Source organism: Calypte anna, chromosome 2 (genome assembly GCF_003957555.1).
Source record: "Calypte anna isolate BGI_N300 chromosome 2, bCalAnn1_v1.p, whole genome shotgun sequence".
Classification (NCBI taxonomy): domain Eukaryota; kingdom Metazoa; phylum Chordata; class Aves; order Apodiformes; family Trochilidae; genus Calypte; species Calypte anna.
Genome location: NC_044245.1, coordinates 17,976,913 through 17,995,123, shown reverse-complemented (window position 1 = coordinate 17,995,123; position 18,211 = coordinate 17,976,913). Strand labels below are relative to the sequence as shown.

The following is an 18,211-nucleotide window of genomic DNA, read 5'->3' as shown; positions in this document are numbered from 1 at the left end:
AGGTTTTGATGATGGAAAATGTAGTTCTCTTTTCAACCTCATTCTACCTGCTTCCCAGGAAGTCACTGTAACAAACCTGAACTTCCTTCCAAGAAACAGCTTATAAATAGAGGCTGTGACATTTCCACAAAGGGATATTAAATATCTTTGTTTCATAGTTCTGATTATGGGCCTACAGAGAAATGACTTGCAATTAAATGTATGAATCTGTTCTAAATAATGCCGTGCTGAATGACATATTATAAGCCTTTTTTCTAGGAAAGATTTTGTTTTAACCAGATGGTAATGATTAAATTTTTAGAAGAGACTAGAGACTATGAAATGTGAAGTACACCAATATACTTATTAGCAATCATACACTATTTTGATACATATTTTGCTACTACATATAAAAAAGTTTGAATATTACTCCCTTCCCCCAGTAGTTCCTCAAATTATACAGTATGTGGAAATACCACCTTAATTTTTAAGTGACTGCAACATACACATTAAAAAGCCATTAGGGTTTAACTTAAATCTTTAAATAGCCTTAAAAATAAAAAAGCCTTCCACCTTAAAAATTAATTCTTTTTAAATATCCGGATCAGTGACTTTTGTGACTCAGACACCAGCCAAGCCTCTTGGATTCCTACAAGACCCGGGTACTCAGCAGTTTTTCAGAAATTCCCACATGATAAAAAAAACAAAACAAAACAAAACGCCACCCCCTCCACCCGAAAAAAAACACCACAGCAATACCACAAAAAAAAAAAAAAAAAAAAAAAAAAAAAAAAAAAAAAAAAAAAAAAAAACAAAAACAAAAACAAAACCACCACACCACAAAAAAACCAACAAAAAACCACCCAAGCCAGCAGTAGTGTTTTATGAGCTCTTTCCCACCTTCTCAAAAAATGGCAGCTATGGAAAGCCTACCACACAAACCAACAACTTAGAGTGACATTAAGAGCTTTGATGGACAACAGCTTTATAGCAATTACTAGAAGAAAACTGTGGCACTTACAGTAAGAACTCTGCATGTTTTCAGTTATTTGGTACAATTTCTTCCCCACCTTGTAATCTGGTTTTGTTTGCATCAGGTTTGGAAACTCTTGTGGCAAATAACTAACTTCCGACTGCAAATTTATATAAATATTATCACACTAAGGGTTTAACTGGCAAAGCAATATATTCATATGGTATGGTATTGTATGTTAAATAAAAGTAAAGCAGCTAAAGCATTCTACAAGATATTTCATTAAACCTGAAATTCAGACAAAAGGTTTTGCTAGCATTTTTTTCCCACTTGATTTTATGCCACCTGATGTTAGAATAACGACAGCCAATGTACAAGTATTCTTCATAGGAATCATTGTTAAACCCCATACTTTGCTCAAGCTTCAGCAAAATATACCCTACACTTGATATTCCAAACCCATAAAAGCATATATGCCATGAAGATGAGTATGCTTTATTACAGGATTAATAACAACACTGAATTCAAGCAAACTACTTGCAAAATTGGAGATAAGCATTTTGATGAATCAGAAGCTAATGTGCCTGGCCAGCACTTTGCAAGACTGAGCTTGAGGTATTCTTCAGTCCTTTTCCAACCAGTTTCTCTTAAGATTATGTTCCTTTACTACCACATTCTTTGCTTCCCACGTCCTAATTTACATTTAGCATGAGTATGGGAAACGCACACCAGTTTTTAGCTGTCTTAAGAGGAAATATTTTCCAGTAATAGATTGCTCTTTTAAGAATGCTAGTGATATATAGCTCAAGTAGTTTCATTTTACTCTGAGACACTTAGCAAACACTACAGTCAGATAACATCATTTAAAACGTTATAACCTCACACACCCTTTCTTCCCAGTGGCAGTGAAATTTAGTATATAAAATTCACTGCCTTTAGCCCAATAAATTTAGTTTCCAAATACAAGCTCTGTAAGAGAATTTCTTGAAAATATTAGTGTAAATTGAGGCAAGTTGATGCAAACACTATTTTTCAACATATACTATGTTAAATAACAAAGTTTAAATCTCTTTTGTGATATTCTTCTTCTAGGTCACTATGTCTCCACAACACCCCCCCCCCCTCCCTTCCATTGTACTTGCTGCCAGAGCTACAGTATTAACCTCTGAGCACATTACTAACTGCATCAGTACAAAATGTGAAAATAAACAAATGCTCCAAGGCTCTGGGCTAAATGCAACTACTTATGAAAACATCCCGATTAAATAAAATTAAAGCAAATGAAAATATTTCACAGTTTGCCAATGAAACAGCCATGTTGCTCCCCTAGGTCTGATGCAACTGGATGGTGCCAGGATAAAACAAAAACAAAAAGACCCCCAAACAATACTGTTAAAGCTAACTATGTTCAGAGCTGTAATCAGAGACGTAAGGTTACTGGCGCATATTAACTAGATAAAGTTTCCTTATGTACGTTATTTTTCATTTTTTTTATTCTTTTTAATACACCATTGGAAATTCCAGGGTACTAAAGGGTCTTGAGAGCTGCCAAATTCCACACAGATTTATAGTATCAGAAATGACAAACCAGAAAACTCTTCTTCCTAAATTTCCCATTATACTGAAAACGTCCATATCACCTGACTAGAGAGAAGAAAAAAAAAACCCAAAAACTATGGTTCAGTTGACTTTGTTTCTTACCTAATTGTTCCCACCTAGGATTTTTATATTCCCTTACTATGATAAGAGAAACATTTCTGTTCAAACATGCCAGTTTTGTTACCAATCCACAGTTTCAATCTTCTGTACTTTTAAGGAATGATTAAGATGTAAATTGAAAGCTATGCAAGAGGGAACTAAACATATAAAACACATACATCCTCCTTTTATTTCCACAATTACTATTATTCACAAAATGCCTAATAAAATCTTTTTGTAAATGAAGCTATGAAATTGTTTCTGGAACGCTAAGGCATCGTTCAGCAGATTTGGACACTACTAAAATTTAATTGTGACAACACCTAGAATTAGAAGTAACTGTTACATTTTGGGGATATTCCTATGAGGAAATGATTTTTTTTAAAACTTAAAATAGGATAAAAGTCAGGAAAGATGAGCTTTTGGGAGGGTAGCAGGGGTTGTGCCAGAACATGAAAGCTGAAAAATTAGTATAACTTACCTATAGCATGTTTGTGTTTATAGACACATATAAAAACTAGATACCCATATTTACTCATTAGTAACTACATATATTTACATATAATAGACCGTATATATAAACATAAATGTGTTAATTACAAATAATCTTCCAAATTAGCACATCCAATTTAGATCATAATGAAGATGCCATTTTAAGAGTGATATTTTCAAATGCCTGACATTTAAAAACTCAGATACATTTAAGCTCTATGCCTCTTTACATGCACAAGGAATGATTTGCAAACAAGCAAATTCAAAGAAAATGCCTTGGAAGAAATTGTCCTGCAATCCTGCACACTAAAGACACCCTAACACATCCATGCTAGGTACTACACAGTCTACTGACAAGAGTCATAATATTCAAGAATTCAAGTTTTTGTCATGAATAGGGCTGGTTTAAATGTCCTTTTCCCCCATCCCCAAAATGCCATTTCTGAGATCACACTACTAAATGAACACAACTGACACAAACATCACAAATGTCACGTTATTCCCTAAGGAAGGAGTGTGCACATATCACACAGGTCGGTGACTCGTGGATTGGACCAACTTCGTTGTCACTATTGATGAATGCATTTAAATCCCTGTTTTCAGTCAATTCAATATATCAAAAGGTTACACGGATATTTCTGAAGACTTTACTCAAGGTTTATAAATATCAAACTAAGAAGAGAAACAACCAGCTGTGCCCTTTATATAGTTAACCTAGCAAGCAGTCATCACCACCATGGAGTAGATTCCCAAGTACTGTAAATCAAACACAACCAGCATGTTCCCTAAATATCGTGAAACTATTTCATCCTCAATGCACTAGATAAACCTTTCAGTAGCTCCTACTGCAATATCCAGTTAAGTCTGGTTTTACAGCATACCAGTATTTAATATCAAGTTTACTTTGAAACCATCTGAAGATATTTACAGTGAAATTTATGACACATTACAACCAGTTAAATTCTTAATATAACAACTAAATAAAAATTCATTTTTTAAAAGCCTAAATAATGGCATTGTGTCTTGCAATTTATTCTTCACTTTGCATCTAAATTGACACTACTATTACAGAGACTATTGTTATAATGTACTCACATGAGTTGGACCTCATTCAGGAACAAGAATTTGCTCTGAGGTTCGTACTTTATTTAAGACATAAGATTTCCACAAAAGCTAATACAGCACTAATCACAAATATAAAAAGAGAAGGGAAGGAGGGAAGGAATCAACCTGGCTTTCACCTTGCACTAAATTCATTCAACCAAAACTCACTCTGTGCTCCCAACATTTGCTGTACTGGATTACTGAAATATTTACTTATCAGATGACCTCAAAATATCACTTCTAATGATCCTGGCTTATTGGTCTGAGTTCCTATACTAGCCTCTATCCAGCTTCAGTACAAAAGAAGTTTCTTGGTAATACTGGAAAACATCTATTGAAACCCACAGGTTTTTCTTAACTGCTACTTGAAGCTAAGTCTTACTATTTCTGTGTGCATTAGAAAACAATTTTTCAGCTACCAGTCAGAAATTCTACCCTGCCTGTCATTCTTCTTTCCTCTACTTCCAATTAAAAATCAGCTAGAGCATATCAAGGCATTAGGTATTTTTCTCATTCTTCACAATATGTGCTTACATGACTTACTTTACTCATAGCTCTCTTGGACTTGGAGACACTAAATGGGTGGTAAGTTATCTCTTAGACTGAGAAAATTGCAGGCACTAGAGCAACAAAATATTTACAGCAGTTACCATTTAAAAATTCGGTGATAACCTTTAGCACATTCATCATCTTACTGCTTTCCTGGAGATCCACTGTTATTTAGTGAGTTTTTAACAAAAGCTAACTGTAACCACCATATACTAATTTTTAAATTCCAACTTAGTAATGATTCACAACTTCTTTAGAATTAGATGACCTAGTAAAGAAAGAAATCCAATTCATAAATTCTAACATAAAGAAACTAACACAAAACCTGACAAAAATACAAACATACTTCCAAGATTTTTTTTTTAAACAATGTGCTAGAAATATCACGTAGAGAAGGTATCCCCCCTGTACTTGGATTTCCTTGACATTTCAAGGATATCAAGAATAAAAGAAAATATCTAAGCAGTGACAGACAGATAAATGCTAACTCTTTGATTATTTGCTGGAAGCACAGTTCAAAGACTTTGTAACCAACAGCAAGACATTTTTCTTTAGTCAATGTACTGTCTGAATATGAGCATCATAAACATACCAGTTGAAGGATGTCCTCATCTTTTGGCATAACACTTAGCTCCAATATGCTGTCACTGAAAGAAAGAAACAAAAACCACTACACATGAACTTCTGGAAAACAAAAATTCAATTCTTGTTGCAAAGATGATTCATTAACTTCCATGGGCTGAAATAATTCAAGAACTCCCAAGCTCAACTATGTCAAATTGCTTTATACAACAGAAATACTGATATCCATTAGAGCCTTCACAAATAAGAGTAGCACAGAAATATGACTCAAGAATACATCTTTGCTTCCATCAAAACCAGTCTGTCAAGCCAACCTGTTGTTTTTGACAGTTTTATTGCTTTTTTTTTTTTTTTAATTCTTCAGTCCAAAGGTACCTTAGTTGTTGTAGCTTCTCAGAAAAAAAATCAAGGTAGCAAATCTGGACACAAATTAGAACTTCTGACTTTCCTCCATTTAAAACTGAAGTCTGTTAGTACTCCTTAAAATTGCTGGGGAATCACCACATCATCTGAAAAGCACGGCAATGGCAAAGCAAGCACTGACTTAATCTTTCTGCTCCAATCATCTCCCAGCAGAATCAACATAATGATATTTAGTCAGTCAAACTACATCTGAAATATGGATGAAAACCACCTGATACAAGTGCAGAGTTTGTTACTCTGAACTGTTGAAACCAAAAGCAGCAGCAGCATAAAGGTCCAGGAATCCAGACAGTTCAATCAATACACTTTAAATGCAGGCAAAATCAGGACACCAAATGTACAGTGGATTGGTTATCCAGAGTGAAATATTGTAAACTACTGAAACCCCACTAGTACTGTACAGAAGAAAGTATTTTCACATTCAATAGAGAAGTATAAGCTTGTAACATTGGATACAGAATGGCTGAAATAAGTAATCTCAGAGATAGAGGAGTACTCTGTTGATACTGGAACAGGTAGAGAGAAATTGGCTACAAAGAGATTGTTTCTACAGACTGTTCTAACTAGGCTCACAAAATAGAAAACTAAGAGATTATGACTGTTACTTTAGAAATCTCACATTGTATGTTACAAGAAGACGGGATATTTAAACAAATGGATGAATACCAGCACAATTAAAAAAAAATACAATCTAACTGGCTGTATCAAGCTAGTAATTAGCTTATCTGTACTGCTCAGAACAATGACAAAACTAGCACACAGGCCAAGAACTTCAGGGCACAGTGAGCAGCTTATGAAAACACTGATAAGAAAATTAGTTTCCCATTTCTGCAGAAAGGAAACTCATCTTCTCAAAAGTGTAATGTGATTATTTTTTTAGTGCTCTTTTATAGGAAAAATGTTTTTATTTTGTGGTTCCTTTTCCATTTGTTAGAGACTGCAGACATAAGGCTGCAATCCAAAATAGAAGAGTAAGGGTTTCACAAACTTCTTAAACTATTACTCATTCTGGAAAAAAGTGTTCTCCAAACAGCATAAATTACTTGAGCTTTAAAACCCAAGAATAAGCAATGAGCAATAAGGTTTTCTTTTTAAGTCTATGTACAGTCAGGAAAAAAAACCCCACATCTTCAGAAGCATTGTAAAGATTTTTCAGAATATTTAAGAAACACTGAAGTATTGACTTTTTAATATCCATATACACTAGCATTTCCTATTTTGACTGAATGCTTCTATTTAAGTCCTTTTATATTCTTATACAAGTACTTTTTTAAAAACCAAAACACACACACACAAAGAAAAACCCAAATAAAAAACCAAAACACACACACACAAAACAAAACCAAACCCTGAGAGGTGGTGGTGGGCATGCACCAAAACTGTTTAATCATCAGTGTGCATCCATTGCACTGTTTAATAACACTGTTAGCAGACTTACAAAAGGAGAAAGGGTTCCCATTCAGGAACAATGTTTTACACATAGTTCAAATAATGACTTAACTGTTCTGTCCCAGTTTGCCTGCAAACCCTTCTGTAGACAATTTAGATCTTCCTGCTTTGTATTTTGTCATGTGCTCTAAGAACTTTTTTCAGTTCTCATAAGAGAAACAAAAAGCATTAAAGAATACTTCTGGTGTGAATACATAATATCAACTAGAAAGTGTTAATAAGAATCATCACACAAAGTGGCAGCTTACACAAAAACATTAGACACAATATTGTGAATTCTCAGAGATACCTACCATGCAAATCAATTTCAGTACACATTTTGAGTGTCAAATTTATATTTATCAGGTTTTCAAAAAGGAGCTCAAGCAAGACCAAACTATAAGGAACTATTAAATCAAGTGATGAAGATAAAACCTTTAGTTCAGCAAGATCTCAAACCAGAGATTTCTGGAAAATGAGCTAGTAATATCTCACCCAACAGTACTCTATACTTTCAGTGTTTTCATAGTCTTCTCCTAAAGTCCACTAGTGGACACTATCAGAGAGCAATCTAATGTAAAAGGATCATCACCAAGAAGCATATACCATAACATAATTTTACTTTCCATGAAATGGCAGCACAAGAAATAAAATACTTTACATGCAGAACAAACCGTTCTCAAAAATTCTGCTTTCTAGTAAAGAATTAGAAAGGGTCATTCTTTAGCCATAGGAGCACTGCCTGTAAGGTACAAGGAACCTGGAGTCTGAGTTCTCTCCATGGATAGGAATTAATATTTATCTGCTTATCTTCAGAAGTTCAGCTGAAGACTTCCTGATGGCTGTATTTTCTGTATAAAACACTCAACCTTTTGTTACAGTCTTCTCTGATGTACATATCTGGCTCAAGACAACAAATTGTTCTCCTCTCCTAACTAACAATAGCATTCTTTCATCTTCTGTGTACTCATGGAAATCAGGGGGACAGATGAAGCAGTGTGCTACACGGCTCCTGGCTGCACTAGATCATCACTAATAAGGCCTTCTTCAGGTGTCCCTGGTTTATTCACAGGGGGCAGGGGCTGCTTTCCTCTAGGACAGTTTGATTCCTAACAGCCATGAGGCACACCTGCAGTTAAGAAACTCTGACCATGTGGGCCTCTGGGAGATGTGACTGTTTCCTCTCTTTTTTGGACTATTAGATTTCATTGACTGATATACCTGTTGGGCATGAAATGTCCTGTGCTTGGGGTATACATTATTGCACTATTACTGCCTATACAAATACAAAATGAAAAAACAATCCATGGCTAGTGCTACATCCAGTGAAGGTTACATTTAAAAAAAAAAAAAAAAGCCCATCTTTCCAGCTCTTGTACATAAAATATTAATGACATAAAATGCATTTCAGTCTGCCTTGCCTGTCATACCTTTGAATAGTTTCCTTTTTTTAAAAAAAAGGCACCTGGCATGTGTGTATTTTGAATCTTGAATAACGACTCCAATGAAACAGGAAGATCAAGACCTTGTTTTTCCTCCTGCTAACTATAAGCATAACTAAGCCTTAGTGCATGAAGATTCACTAGAAATACAATGTGGTATGCGAGATGTATTTAGACAACATTTTCCCAAACTTATCATAACACATTTTTTTACACATAACTCATTATTATATTGGAAACTTTTTGCTATGGAACAGAAATTGACATCAAGAAAACTGTAAAAAAGGAGGCAGAAAGGAGACTTGAAAATGAGTACCTAGATTCATGTATGGACATGTTTAAACAAGCCTTTGTGAGTTGCAGGAGTGGTAAACATTACTGTTTTCTCACCTCTGTGCAAGGTTCATAATTTGCTGCAAAGCAAGAGGAAAGCCAAGACGTACTGCAATTGTTTTGCAGATCTGTGATGGTATAAATCTTCTCCTTTGCCCAAAATGCTGATACCTAGTTATCAGATTCCATAAGCAAGGTAGATTTTGATTTTCTTTTAGAACTGATGAGTGTTTTAAGTTCAGATAACCTTCTTCTACAGAACTCAGTGTGATTTACTAACAAGGGATAAGTATTGACATAAAAGGACTGTCAAAATTTGGTACACCCACTCTCAAACCGTTCTCGGAATTCAGGAAATACATGAGAACAGAAATAATAAAACTCGCTGTGTTTTAAGGAATATTTAAAAATAGAATGACTTTTTCAGAACTAACATAAATGGTCATTTCCTGCTTAGTATAAAAAAAATAAAGTGAGGCACATAATTAAATACTAGTCTTACCTGTTCTGTATTAAAGCAATGACTTGAGAATATGTCTTCCCTATAACACTTTCTCCATTGACTTTAATAATTCTGTCACCTGTAAAGGAAAAAGTTATAGCTTAAGTTTTCTAGATATTTTTTTAATAATTTAAATTTTTTTTCCTCTGTACCTCGCAACCATCAAGATGAATGTCAAATTCAAGATTAGTTGTCTTTAACAATTAAAAATAAAAAAGATGCACAATACATGTAACCATCTACAGGATGCCAAGTTTCTACTTTTTTCTGAGAGCATTTTCAGATGTGGTATCTTCTTCTAAGCTTCCAAAAGAATCACCTGGAAACTCATATAAACAAAACCGTAATCAGGTATAAGCTTCATCAGAGGTTTCCCATTGTCAAAATAAAGCTTTTGATGTATGGTACTATGGAAAACTGCCCAATTCTGAAGTGAATTTTAAGTAGACATTATTTCACTCCAGCGCTGAACCTCAAAACAAAATAAAAATTTAATTTAGAATATTGCCAGGTGTAGCTGTTTACAGCTCCTTTAATAGTGGAAAATACTGCAGTTTTTTATTTTCTTTGGAGAAATGAAAAAATCAGTATTTTGAAAGGCTCTAGTTCCCTCCTTCCACAGAATAATCTGGAGTTGTTTCCAAGACATCATTGTCTCTTCAATGCATCTTTGAGAGTGTAATGGATTACTTCCTATCCATATAGATCAATCTTTAGACCTGACATCACATGTATCAGATTTCTCCAAATAATTTGTTGCCCATTCCTCATTAAGAGCTTCATGCACACTCATCAACTGGCAAATACACCAGGTAGAGCTATTTTCAGCTGGTTGATAAAAAAAAGCAACTCATTCCTTCATTTCGTCATTTCAATCAGAAGACAAGAAAGGTAGCTTGAAAGGTAGCTTTCTCCTACTAATGAGGAGAAAATGGTCTAAAGGATTATAACTGGGGAGCTTTGGAAAGCTGTTGGAGAAACAACTTAAAGGACCCATGCAAAGTGAGCCAAAGGGAAGGGCTTTTTCATCGCTGCTTTAGAAACTGAATCCCTTTCAGTCTTTCTGGTGTGATGGAATCAAAGCAGGGGAAAAGCTGTTAACTCTGAATACTCTGCCTGATCTGGTGGCAGTAACATTCCAAATGTTTCTGCTCTGTGAAGGTTCCCTATACAGACTTCAAGGATTTTCAGACTTACCAATACCACAGATCTACTGATTGTTCCTAATTTGGTCTGCCCACATGACATAACATGCAACTAAATTGGTGCAATATTCAACTTTATAAGTTTATATATGCCCTTTTTCAGCTGGTTATCATCCTTTACTTCACCTGAAATAACTCTCAAGAGTTTTGCCTTGTGCTTCTTAAGTGATGAAAAGAAGGTTGGTGGTAATATTTAATGGCTACTAGCAATCTCTATGATAGGCAGCTGTGATGGATGGCAAACTCTATCCCTCTCTTGTACACACAGACACCTTACATGATTATGTTGAGAAATGGGACCTTCATGAGAACAAAGTTGTATTTTAAATGCTCAGTATCACACCAAAATAAACCCATTCAGAAAGTTGCAGAAAAAAATAAATCTTATAGTTCTTGCCAAAAAACTACTGTATGTATATGCTCTGAACTTTGTCCTATGTCACTGTTACTTTCTTTTTTAATGAAACACCTTGGAGGTTAAATATAGAAAGCATCATCTTTCTAAATCTAGCAAAAAGGATTTTACAAGATTATTCAAAAATACTCAGAATAAACTGTCTTACATTTAAGATACTGTAATCTATTCCTTAAATTTTCAAGAGCATTCCAAGCTTTCTGGTAAGTAGCAGCCAAGTAGGTTCCTGAAATAGAGCTCACTGATTCTGGATTACAAAGCTTGGCCTCAAGGACCCTGCAGAAGTAAAGTAAGAATTGACAAACATAACTACCTAAACTCAATAGATTTTCAAGTATTTCCTTTCCATTAGTGTGACCACAGAGCAAAGCCAAGTTGAATTAAAAAAAAAAAAAAAATGGTGTTGATTTTACAAAATAAGAAGTTTATACAGTATTGGTATTCAGAGGTTAAATAAGTAAACTACCTTACTGATCACTGCCTGAGTGTTTCATAATGTAACTTCAAGATAGAGATATAGTAACACATTTCACCCTAAACTTTAAACAAAAAATAGCTGCATGACCTAATTAGGTGTAATTGCTTTCAGCAGTGTGTTTCAGAATAATATTCTGGTAATTTAAAATGCATTTTCTCATTTATTTTCTGTTCTTTATTCTGGGCTCCTAAAAATGTCTTCTATGCCTAAAAAGAAAATATTCTCTTCAGATTTAATCTTTCAATTTGGCAGACGTTGAACAGAGTAGAAATTAACATGCCTCCTCAGCTCTTCAACATAAAATACTGTATTGTATATCAAGCCAAAAGATTTCTTTATGTAGTAGCATTAAAATAATGCCAAAGTAGCCCCTTTTTAAAATAACTACTTGAGGAATTAAAAAGAAAAATGCCTTATGCTGTACAAGTAGGACCAAGTACTGTTTTTAAATTGTTATCACCCTAGAATCTTTGTATTTCCTTTGGAATATACATACAAAGATTTTTCTATTCCAGTTAAATGCAAGTTGATCACTGTTTTCAAAAAGAAATATCACTTCATTATCAAGACAAAGATAATCCTTCAATAGAACATACGCTTAGCCATATTTTTAAGGACAGAAAGCTGTGTTTGTACTGGTATCCATCTATGTAACTTCCTCGTTTAACACTTGTAAGACCTCTCGTTCTATCAGATTTTTTTTCCTTCAACACTCAAGTAGATATGTGACAAAGTACTTGTCCCTTCACAGAAAACACGCCTTCTGCTCTCCAGTTTGATTAAATCAAACTGAATGAAATTTCTTAAGACCGACTTCAATTGTTCCCATTTAATTTAAGGGAGGTCGAATAATTTAAAGGACAATAAAACTGATTTTATTAAAGTTAGAAGTTTGTCACAAAGCACAAGAAACAGGAGCTTACAAATGTAATTTACCTTCCTTTTCTTTTTCTTCTCACATATTTTATTATATACTTCTTCTTAATATACACATATAGTTGTTCTATAAATTTATACACTTGTTCTCAAGATTATACTTCTTTAGTAATACAGAAAGACTGTAACTTTAATGCCTTAGCATATTTTATATAGCACCTTCTGAAAGAATACAATGATGCTTTTGAGATTAAAAACACCACAGGAAAATTTGAGTGCTTCCAAACTTCAGAAGAGCAAGGCTTAAACGGTAGATCTATAAACAAATGCTTAAATCATATATATTTTACATCACTTACACAAACATGCTATCAGTGTTACAGAAGAACAGTACCTGTGCACAGTCCAGCTTCAAAAGCAGGTCCACCCTCTTTCACTTGTTTAACGAATATGGTATCCATTGGCTCCAGTCTATTTCTTTGCTTTCCTGACAAAGAGAGAATATTTCTTAAAATCATTTAATCATACTGCATTACAATGTTTTTACTTTAAGAATTCTTCAGAAATGTTATCCTTCCTTGTTCATCACTAAATCAAACAGCAAAGTTCAAGTTGAGGTGAGAGAAGGAAGACAGACTAGCAGCCCTGAAGACAGCGTTTCGCTTGGCTGCAGTACAGATATGTTAGCTGTCTGGGGAAAAAAGAAAGGGGAGGAGAGTTGAGAGATCTATCTCAAACTTTAACTTGCAAATATGCCCCATTAAGTGGTATTTTTCATGTTCATTCCACCGTATTATTGCTATTTCATCCTCATGCTGATGCCTGAACTATTTAGTAAGAACTATCTCTTCCTCTTCTAGATTGCTATCTGGCATAAGAGACAAAGCCAGACAAACTAAGTAAGAATTAACAGTACAATCTGAAAAATATTTTTTTTAAATTTTCCTTAGAAGAAAAAAGCCCACTGATTTACAGTCCTCATAGAATTGTTAATACTGAATTTCTAACTGTTTTTCAGATGCTCCAAGATGAAGTCCCAAGTTTTCTTAGACTTATCAAAATTTAAAAAGTAATGTATAATTAAAAGTAAAATACGTCTGCACGTGCTGTACGTATCCATATATACACAGTATAAATGTAGAAGTTAACCTACAGTAGTTAGAAACTGTAGCACTTGTTTCTTCTTGGTTTTTCAGTGTACACTTAATTTCTAGGTACCTTGTACTTTTACATGCATGACACCACATTCTTAGCTGAAGTAGCCACTGCACCCAACTCCTATCACCAGTTACTGCTCCTGTACCAACCACACTCACATCTGGACAAATATCACATTGGAGGCTACACGAGTCAGAGTCCAGGGAATTGACCTGAACTGAAAAAAAACCCCACAACCCTGTCATGGTGGAAAAGGGGGTATAAATAGCAGAAAAGAAGCAGGAACAGCAGGAAAGAATAAAGGAAATGGCTAAAACTGGCACTGCTGATGGAAGAAACAGTCCTTGAAACTGCAGCATTAGGTTCTAAGCACTTCTTCAATGGCTCATCTTTGACTCAGGCACAGAAGGTGCTTCTGGAAGTACTTCCTTAGAGCTTTAAATATCCCACCTGGCCATGTTTATTAAGCCACAGCATTACTTATTGAATATAGCCCCTCACCCCTTTTTTGGTTCAGTTTCCGTATGGGAAAAGTTCATTTTTTTAAGAACTTAAATAAACTGTACAATACCAGACTTCCCTCTGACTCCACGTTTTTCAAACACAAGTTTTATCCTAATGCTTTCATTCTGCAGACCCTCGGTGTCCTGTTATTTTACCACAAAACAGTTTAACAAAATGGCTTGCTCATGTGGTTTTAAATGGCCTTTTCAAAATAACTCCAGATTGGTAGAAAATAATAAAAGAGTTGATTTGATAGAATCAGATAGCTCCTATATACAAAGCAACTGAATTATAAATAAAGAAACTCCAGCTGGTAGCTCAGTCCCCAAATACTTTAAAATTTGATTAGAAGGACACAGCTACAAGACATACAAAACACTCTTTGTGAACCAAAGCCAATATCTGTCATTTTAAATATGCTGATTTAAACAGACACTGAACACACAATGGGTCCTGTCCTTTATAAGGCAGTAACATTTCAGTAAGTTTAGAAAAGCTCCAAGAATAATTTACCCAGATGCCATGAACAAAAGGTTGCTTCAATCACTTACAAGGGTGAAGTATGTCAGTTTATCTTTTACCAAGATATTTACAAGTCCAGAAGTTAAAATAAAAACAAAAACAATAGTTCTCTATGGCACATTTGATTTATAATACTTAACATCTCATACTTATAATCTAAAACCAAAGGCCTAGCTAAGCTTTCTTTATAAAACACTCACCTAAAAATGTTAGTGGCCTAACTGGTACTTCACATAACACTCAAAGGCTACTTTATGCCTTGTCCACCCCTGAACACACAAAGCAAGAGATAAGGTTTCCTCCATTCAATAGCCAACCTTCAGAATAGCCAACAGAATACCTTCAATACACTTTCCACTTCTGAGTCAGTGGAGAAAACTGTACCAGTTTATGGAGACCAGAGACTGAAAGGCTTTCCTGAATGTAATTTCTGATTGAATCACGGAATCATAGAATGGTTTGGGTTGGGAGACCTTAAAGATCAAGTTGTTGTTCCACCCCCCTGCATGCACAGGGACACCTCCCACCAGGCCAGGTTGCTCATGGCCCCATCCAACCTGGCCTTGAAAACTTCCAGGGACGGGGCAGCCACAGCTTCCTTGGGCAACCTGTTCCTGTGTCTCACCACCCTCAAACTGAAGAATTTCCTCCTAATGTCTAAACTAGATCTCCCCTCTTCAAGTTTTAAACCATTTCCTTTTGTACTCTCACTACAAACCCATGTAAAAAGCCCTACCCCAGCTTTCTTGTAAGCCCCTTCAGATATTAAAAGGTTTCTATAAGGTCACCTCAGAGCCTCCTTATCTCCAGGCTCAACAACCCCAGCTTCCTCAGCCTGTCTTCATAGGGGAGGTGCTCCAGCCCTATGATAATTTTTGTGGCTCTCCTTTGGACACGTTCAAGGAGCTCTGTGTCCTTCTTATGCTGGGGACTCCAGAGCTGAACATAGTACTTAGGTGGGGTCTTACAAGGGCAGAGTAGAGGGGGAGAATCACCTCCCTTGGCTGGCTGTCTCTGTTTCTTTTGATGCAGCCCAGGACCTGATTTGCTTTCTGGACTGCAAGCACACACTGACAGCTCATGTTCTTCTAAGGTTGAAGAACCTCTTAAGCTAGAGGTTCTTCAACACTATCTGCACCCACTTGTGGTTTTCAGAGCTATTTTAGAGGCCAATTCACAAAGGTGTTTATGCATTAAACTTGGTTCTCTGTCCTACATGTAGAAGGAAGCTATATTGAAAGATCATTCTTCTTCCTAAAAAAGTTGCCCATTGCTCTAAAGATCAATTTAGGGGCAAAAAATATGACGAAAGGTTTAAATCACTGTTTTCACTTGCAGGCTCATTTTACAGCTCAGTAATATACAAATGCAAGTAAAGATGAAGAGAAAACCAGGATTCACAAGCTGTAGTCAATGAATGCATCATTGTCATTTCTCCATGGTCTTTCACACATTTGCAAACAAATACAAACTTCTTTCCATCAGTAATATATATGTACGAATTTCCTGGAATACATTGCCTCAAAACTTTTATTTTGTGTTTGAAACTCAAGCAAAGCTAAGCAATATTTACTGACACTGCACACTGGCAATACTTTCTTCAGACCAGCTGAGGAGGTATGGATCTTTTAGATGCGTGCTCAATCATTAAAGAAATAAATGCCAAATAAAATGGATAATCTAGTAACTTGTCTCATTTCTCAAAATTTAACAATCGCTACACTACAATTTAATTGCACCTAAATGTCCATTGGGCTTCATCTGCACCCAGACAAAAGATGCTGTTCAAAACATGACCCTAAACTTCCCTTCTTCCCTTCTAGCACAGATTATCACAGCGGAACTTTTACACTAAGTTCTCTAGCTCTGCACTTCACAGTGTCAGATCAGATTCACAATTTTGCTTTCTATTTTCAAAAGACCTAAATTTTTTGAGAACACCAGCAATTCCTTACAATGCAATACAGAAAAAAACCAGTAAAGCAGGTCACCTTACTAGGCTGTCAGGACATGTAGCCTTATCATACTCTTGCCAAGCACAGGTAAAATTGGAGAGGGGTGGCTGAAAAGAAGCCTTGCAGAAAGGGATCTGTGGTTGCAGGTTGACAGAAAGCTCAATGTGAGCCATCCATGTGCCCTGGCAGACAGAAGGGCAAAATCCCTAGAGTGCATCAACCAGAGCATGAACCAGCCAGTCAAAAGAGGTGATTATTCCCCTGTATTCAGCATTAGTCTAGCCTCACCTGGAGTGCTGTGTGAAGTTCTAGGCCTCACAATTTAAGAAGGATGCAAAGGTACTTGAATGTGAACAGAGGAGGGCAACAAAACTAGTGAGAGGGATGGAAGGAATGTCCTGTGGTTAGGAAGCATTTCCTTATCAAGAGTCATCAAACCCTGGGGCCCTTCCTAGAGATGTGGTGGATGCCCCAAGCCTGTCAAGTGTGTATGAGACATTTGGACAACGTCCTTATTAACATGCTTTAACTTTTACTCAGTCCCAAATTGGTCAGTTGGATTAGATAATAGCTGTAAGTCCCTTCCAACTGAAATAGTCTATTCTATTTGCCAGTGATTTTCCAGTGCTCATTACTGCATACAGCTTTGCCTCCTCCTTGCTTCTCCATACTTTCATAAACAATTTTGTAATTAAGCATTACACTGCAGGTTACCAGTAAATAAAATTTCTCCCAGACCTTCAACTGCAAGTGAAAAACAAGACATCATGCACACACAACAGGCAGAAGTGACAGCTGCCAGCAACATTCATAGGTGCATGGAAGCAGTGCAGATGAAAAGGACTTCTGTAAAAAAATTTCATATTTATTTCATTTCTTCACAAGTGTAGCTATAAACAGAGATGCAGTCTTACACAAGGGCAACGAAAGAAACAGAGGCATATAAAGTTGCTAAGTACACACATTACATAGAAATACAGTTGTCCTTTCCTTTATCAGTCTTGCAAGCACACAATCATTCACTAGTCAGGATAAATGAAAACTCAATTATTGTCCAGGCAGTAGTTTTACTAACAGAGCAACTAAGATATTTCTTACAATGCAACCATATTCCTCAAATAAAAATGGAACTTCAGAGAAGGCAAAGTGGTGAAGTTCTACTTTGGAGTTTCTGCACACACAGAAATAAAGAAATAAAACCAAATCACCAAGTATATAGAAGACTCAAGGCAAAAATTCACTGTCTTAAATAAAGGTAGTAAGGAATCAGGAGACTCTTTATAATGAGGTCTTTAAACAACCAAAGTTAAGCAGTTTGAAGAAGCACAAACACCTGCAATCAAACACAACACAAATAAAGAGAAGATAATTGCAAAAAATTTTTCCCAGACAAAATATACATTTTTCATAACTGTATGCAAATCTCCTAATGAGCAATTTTCAATTAAAAAATGCTAATTGCTAATTTCAGTAACCAGTGAGATCAAAGCAGAATCTCAAGAACTGAGAGAGGAGTAGATTGTTTCAACTGTTGTTCAAACCAGTGTAAATAAAAACCTTCTTCCTAATATATATACTTATCATGATTTATGA

At 35.5% G+C, this 18,211-nt stretch overlaps 1 protein-coding gene across 4 annotated transcripts in view; it reads right to left on the bottom strand.

Annotated features, from left to right (window-relative positions):
• The window catches only part of ARHGAP21 (Rho GTPase activating protein 21), a 107,476-nt gene that overhangs the window by 30,727 nt on the left and 58,538 nt on the right, over positions 1-18,211 (bottom strand). For 2 of the 4 annotated variants that reach the window (XM_030445008.1, XM_030445009.1), the window contains exons 4-6: positions 12,874-12,966; positions 9,506-9,584; positions 5,388-5,442 (exon numbers count right to left, since the gene is read on the bottom strand). The exons of 1 other annotated variant lie outside the window; for it this stretch is intronic. In XM_030445008.1, coding sequence (XP_030300868.1) covers positions 5,388-5,442; positions 9,506-9,584; positions 12,874-12,966 — 227 coding nt within the window. Of the gene's footprint in view, positions 1-5,387; positions 5,443-9,505; positions 9,585-12,873; positions 12,967-18,211 lie in introns of those variants that run through there. One more of the 4 variants, XM_030445011.1, reaches the window with a different exon arrangement.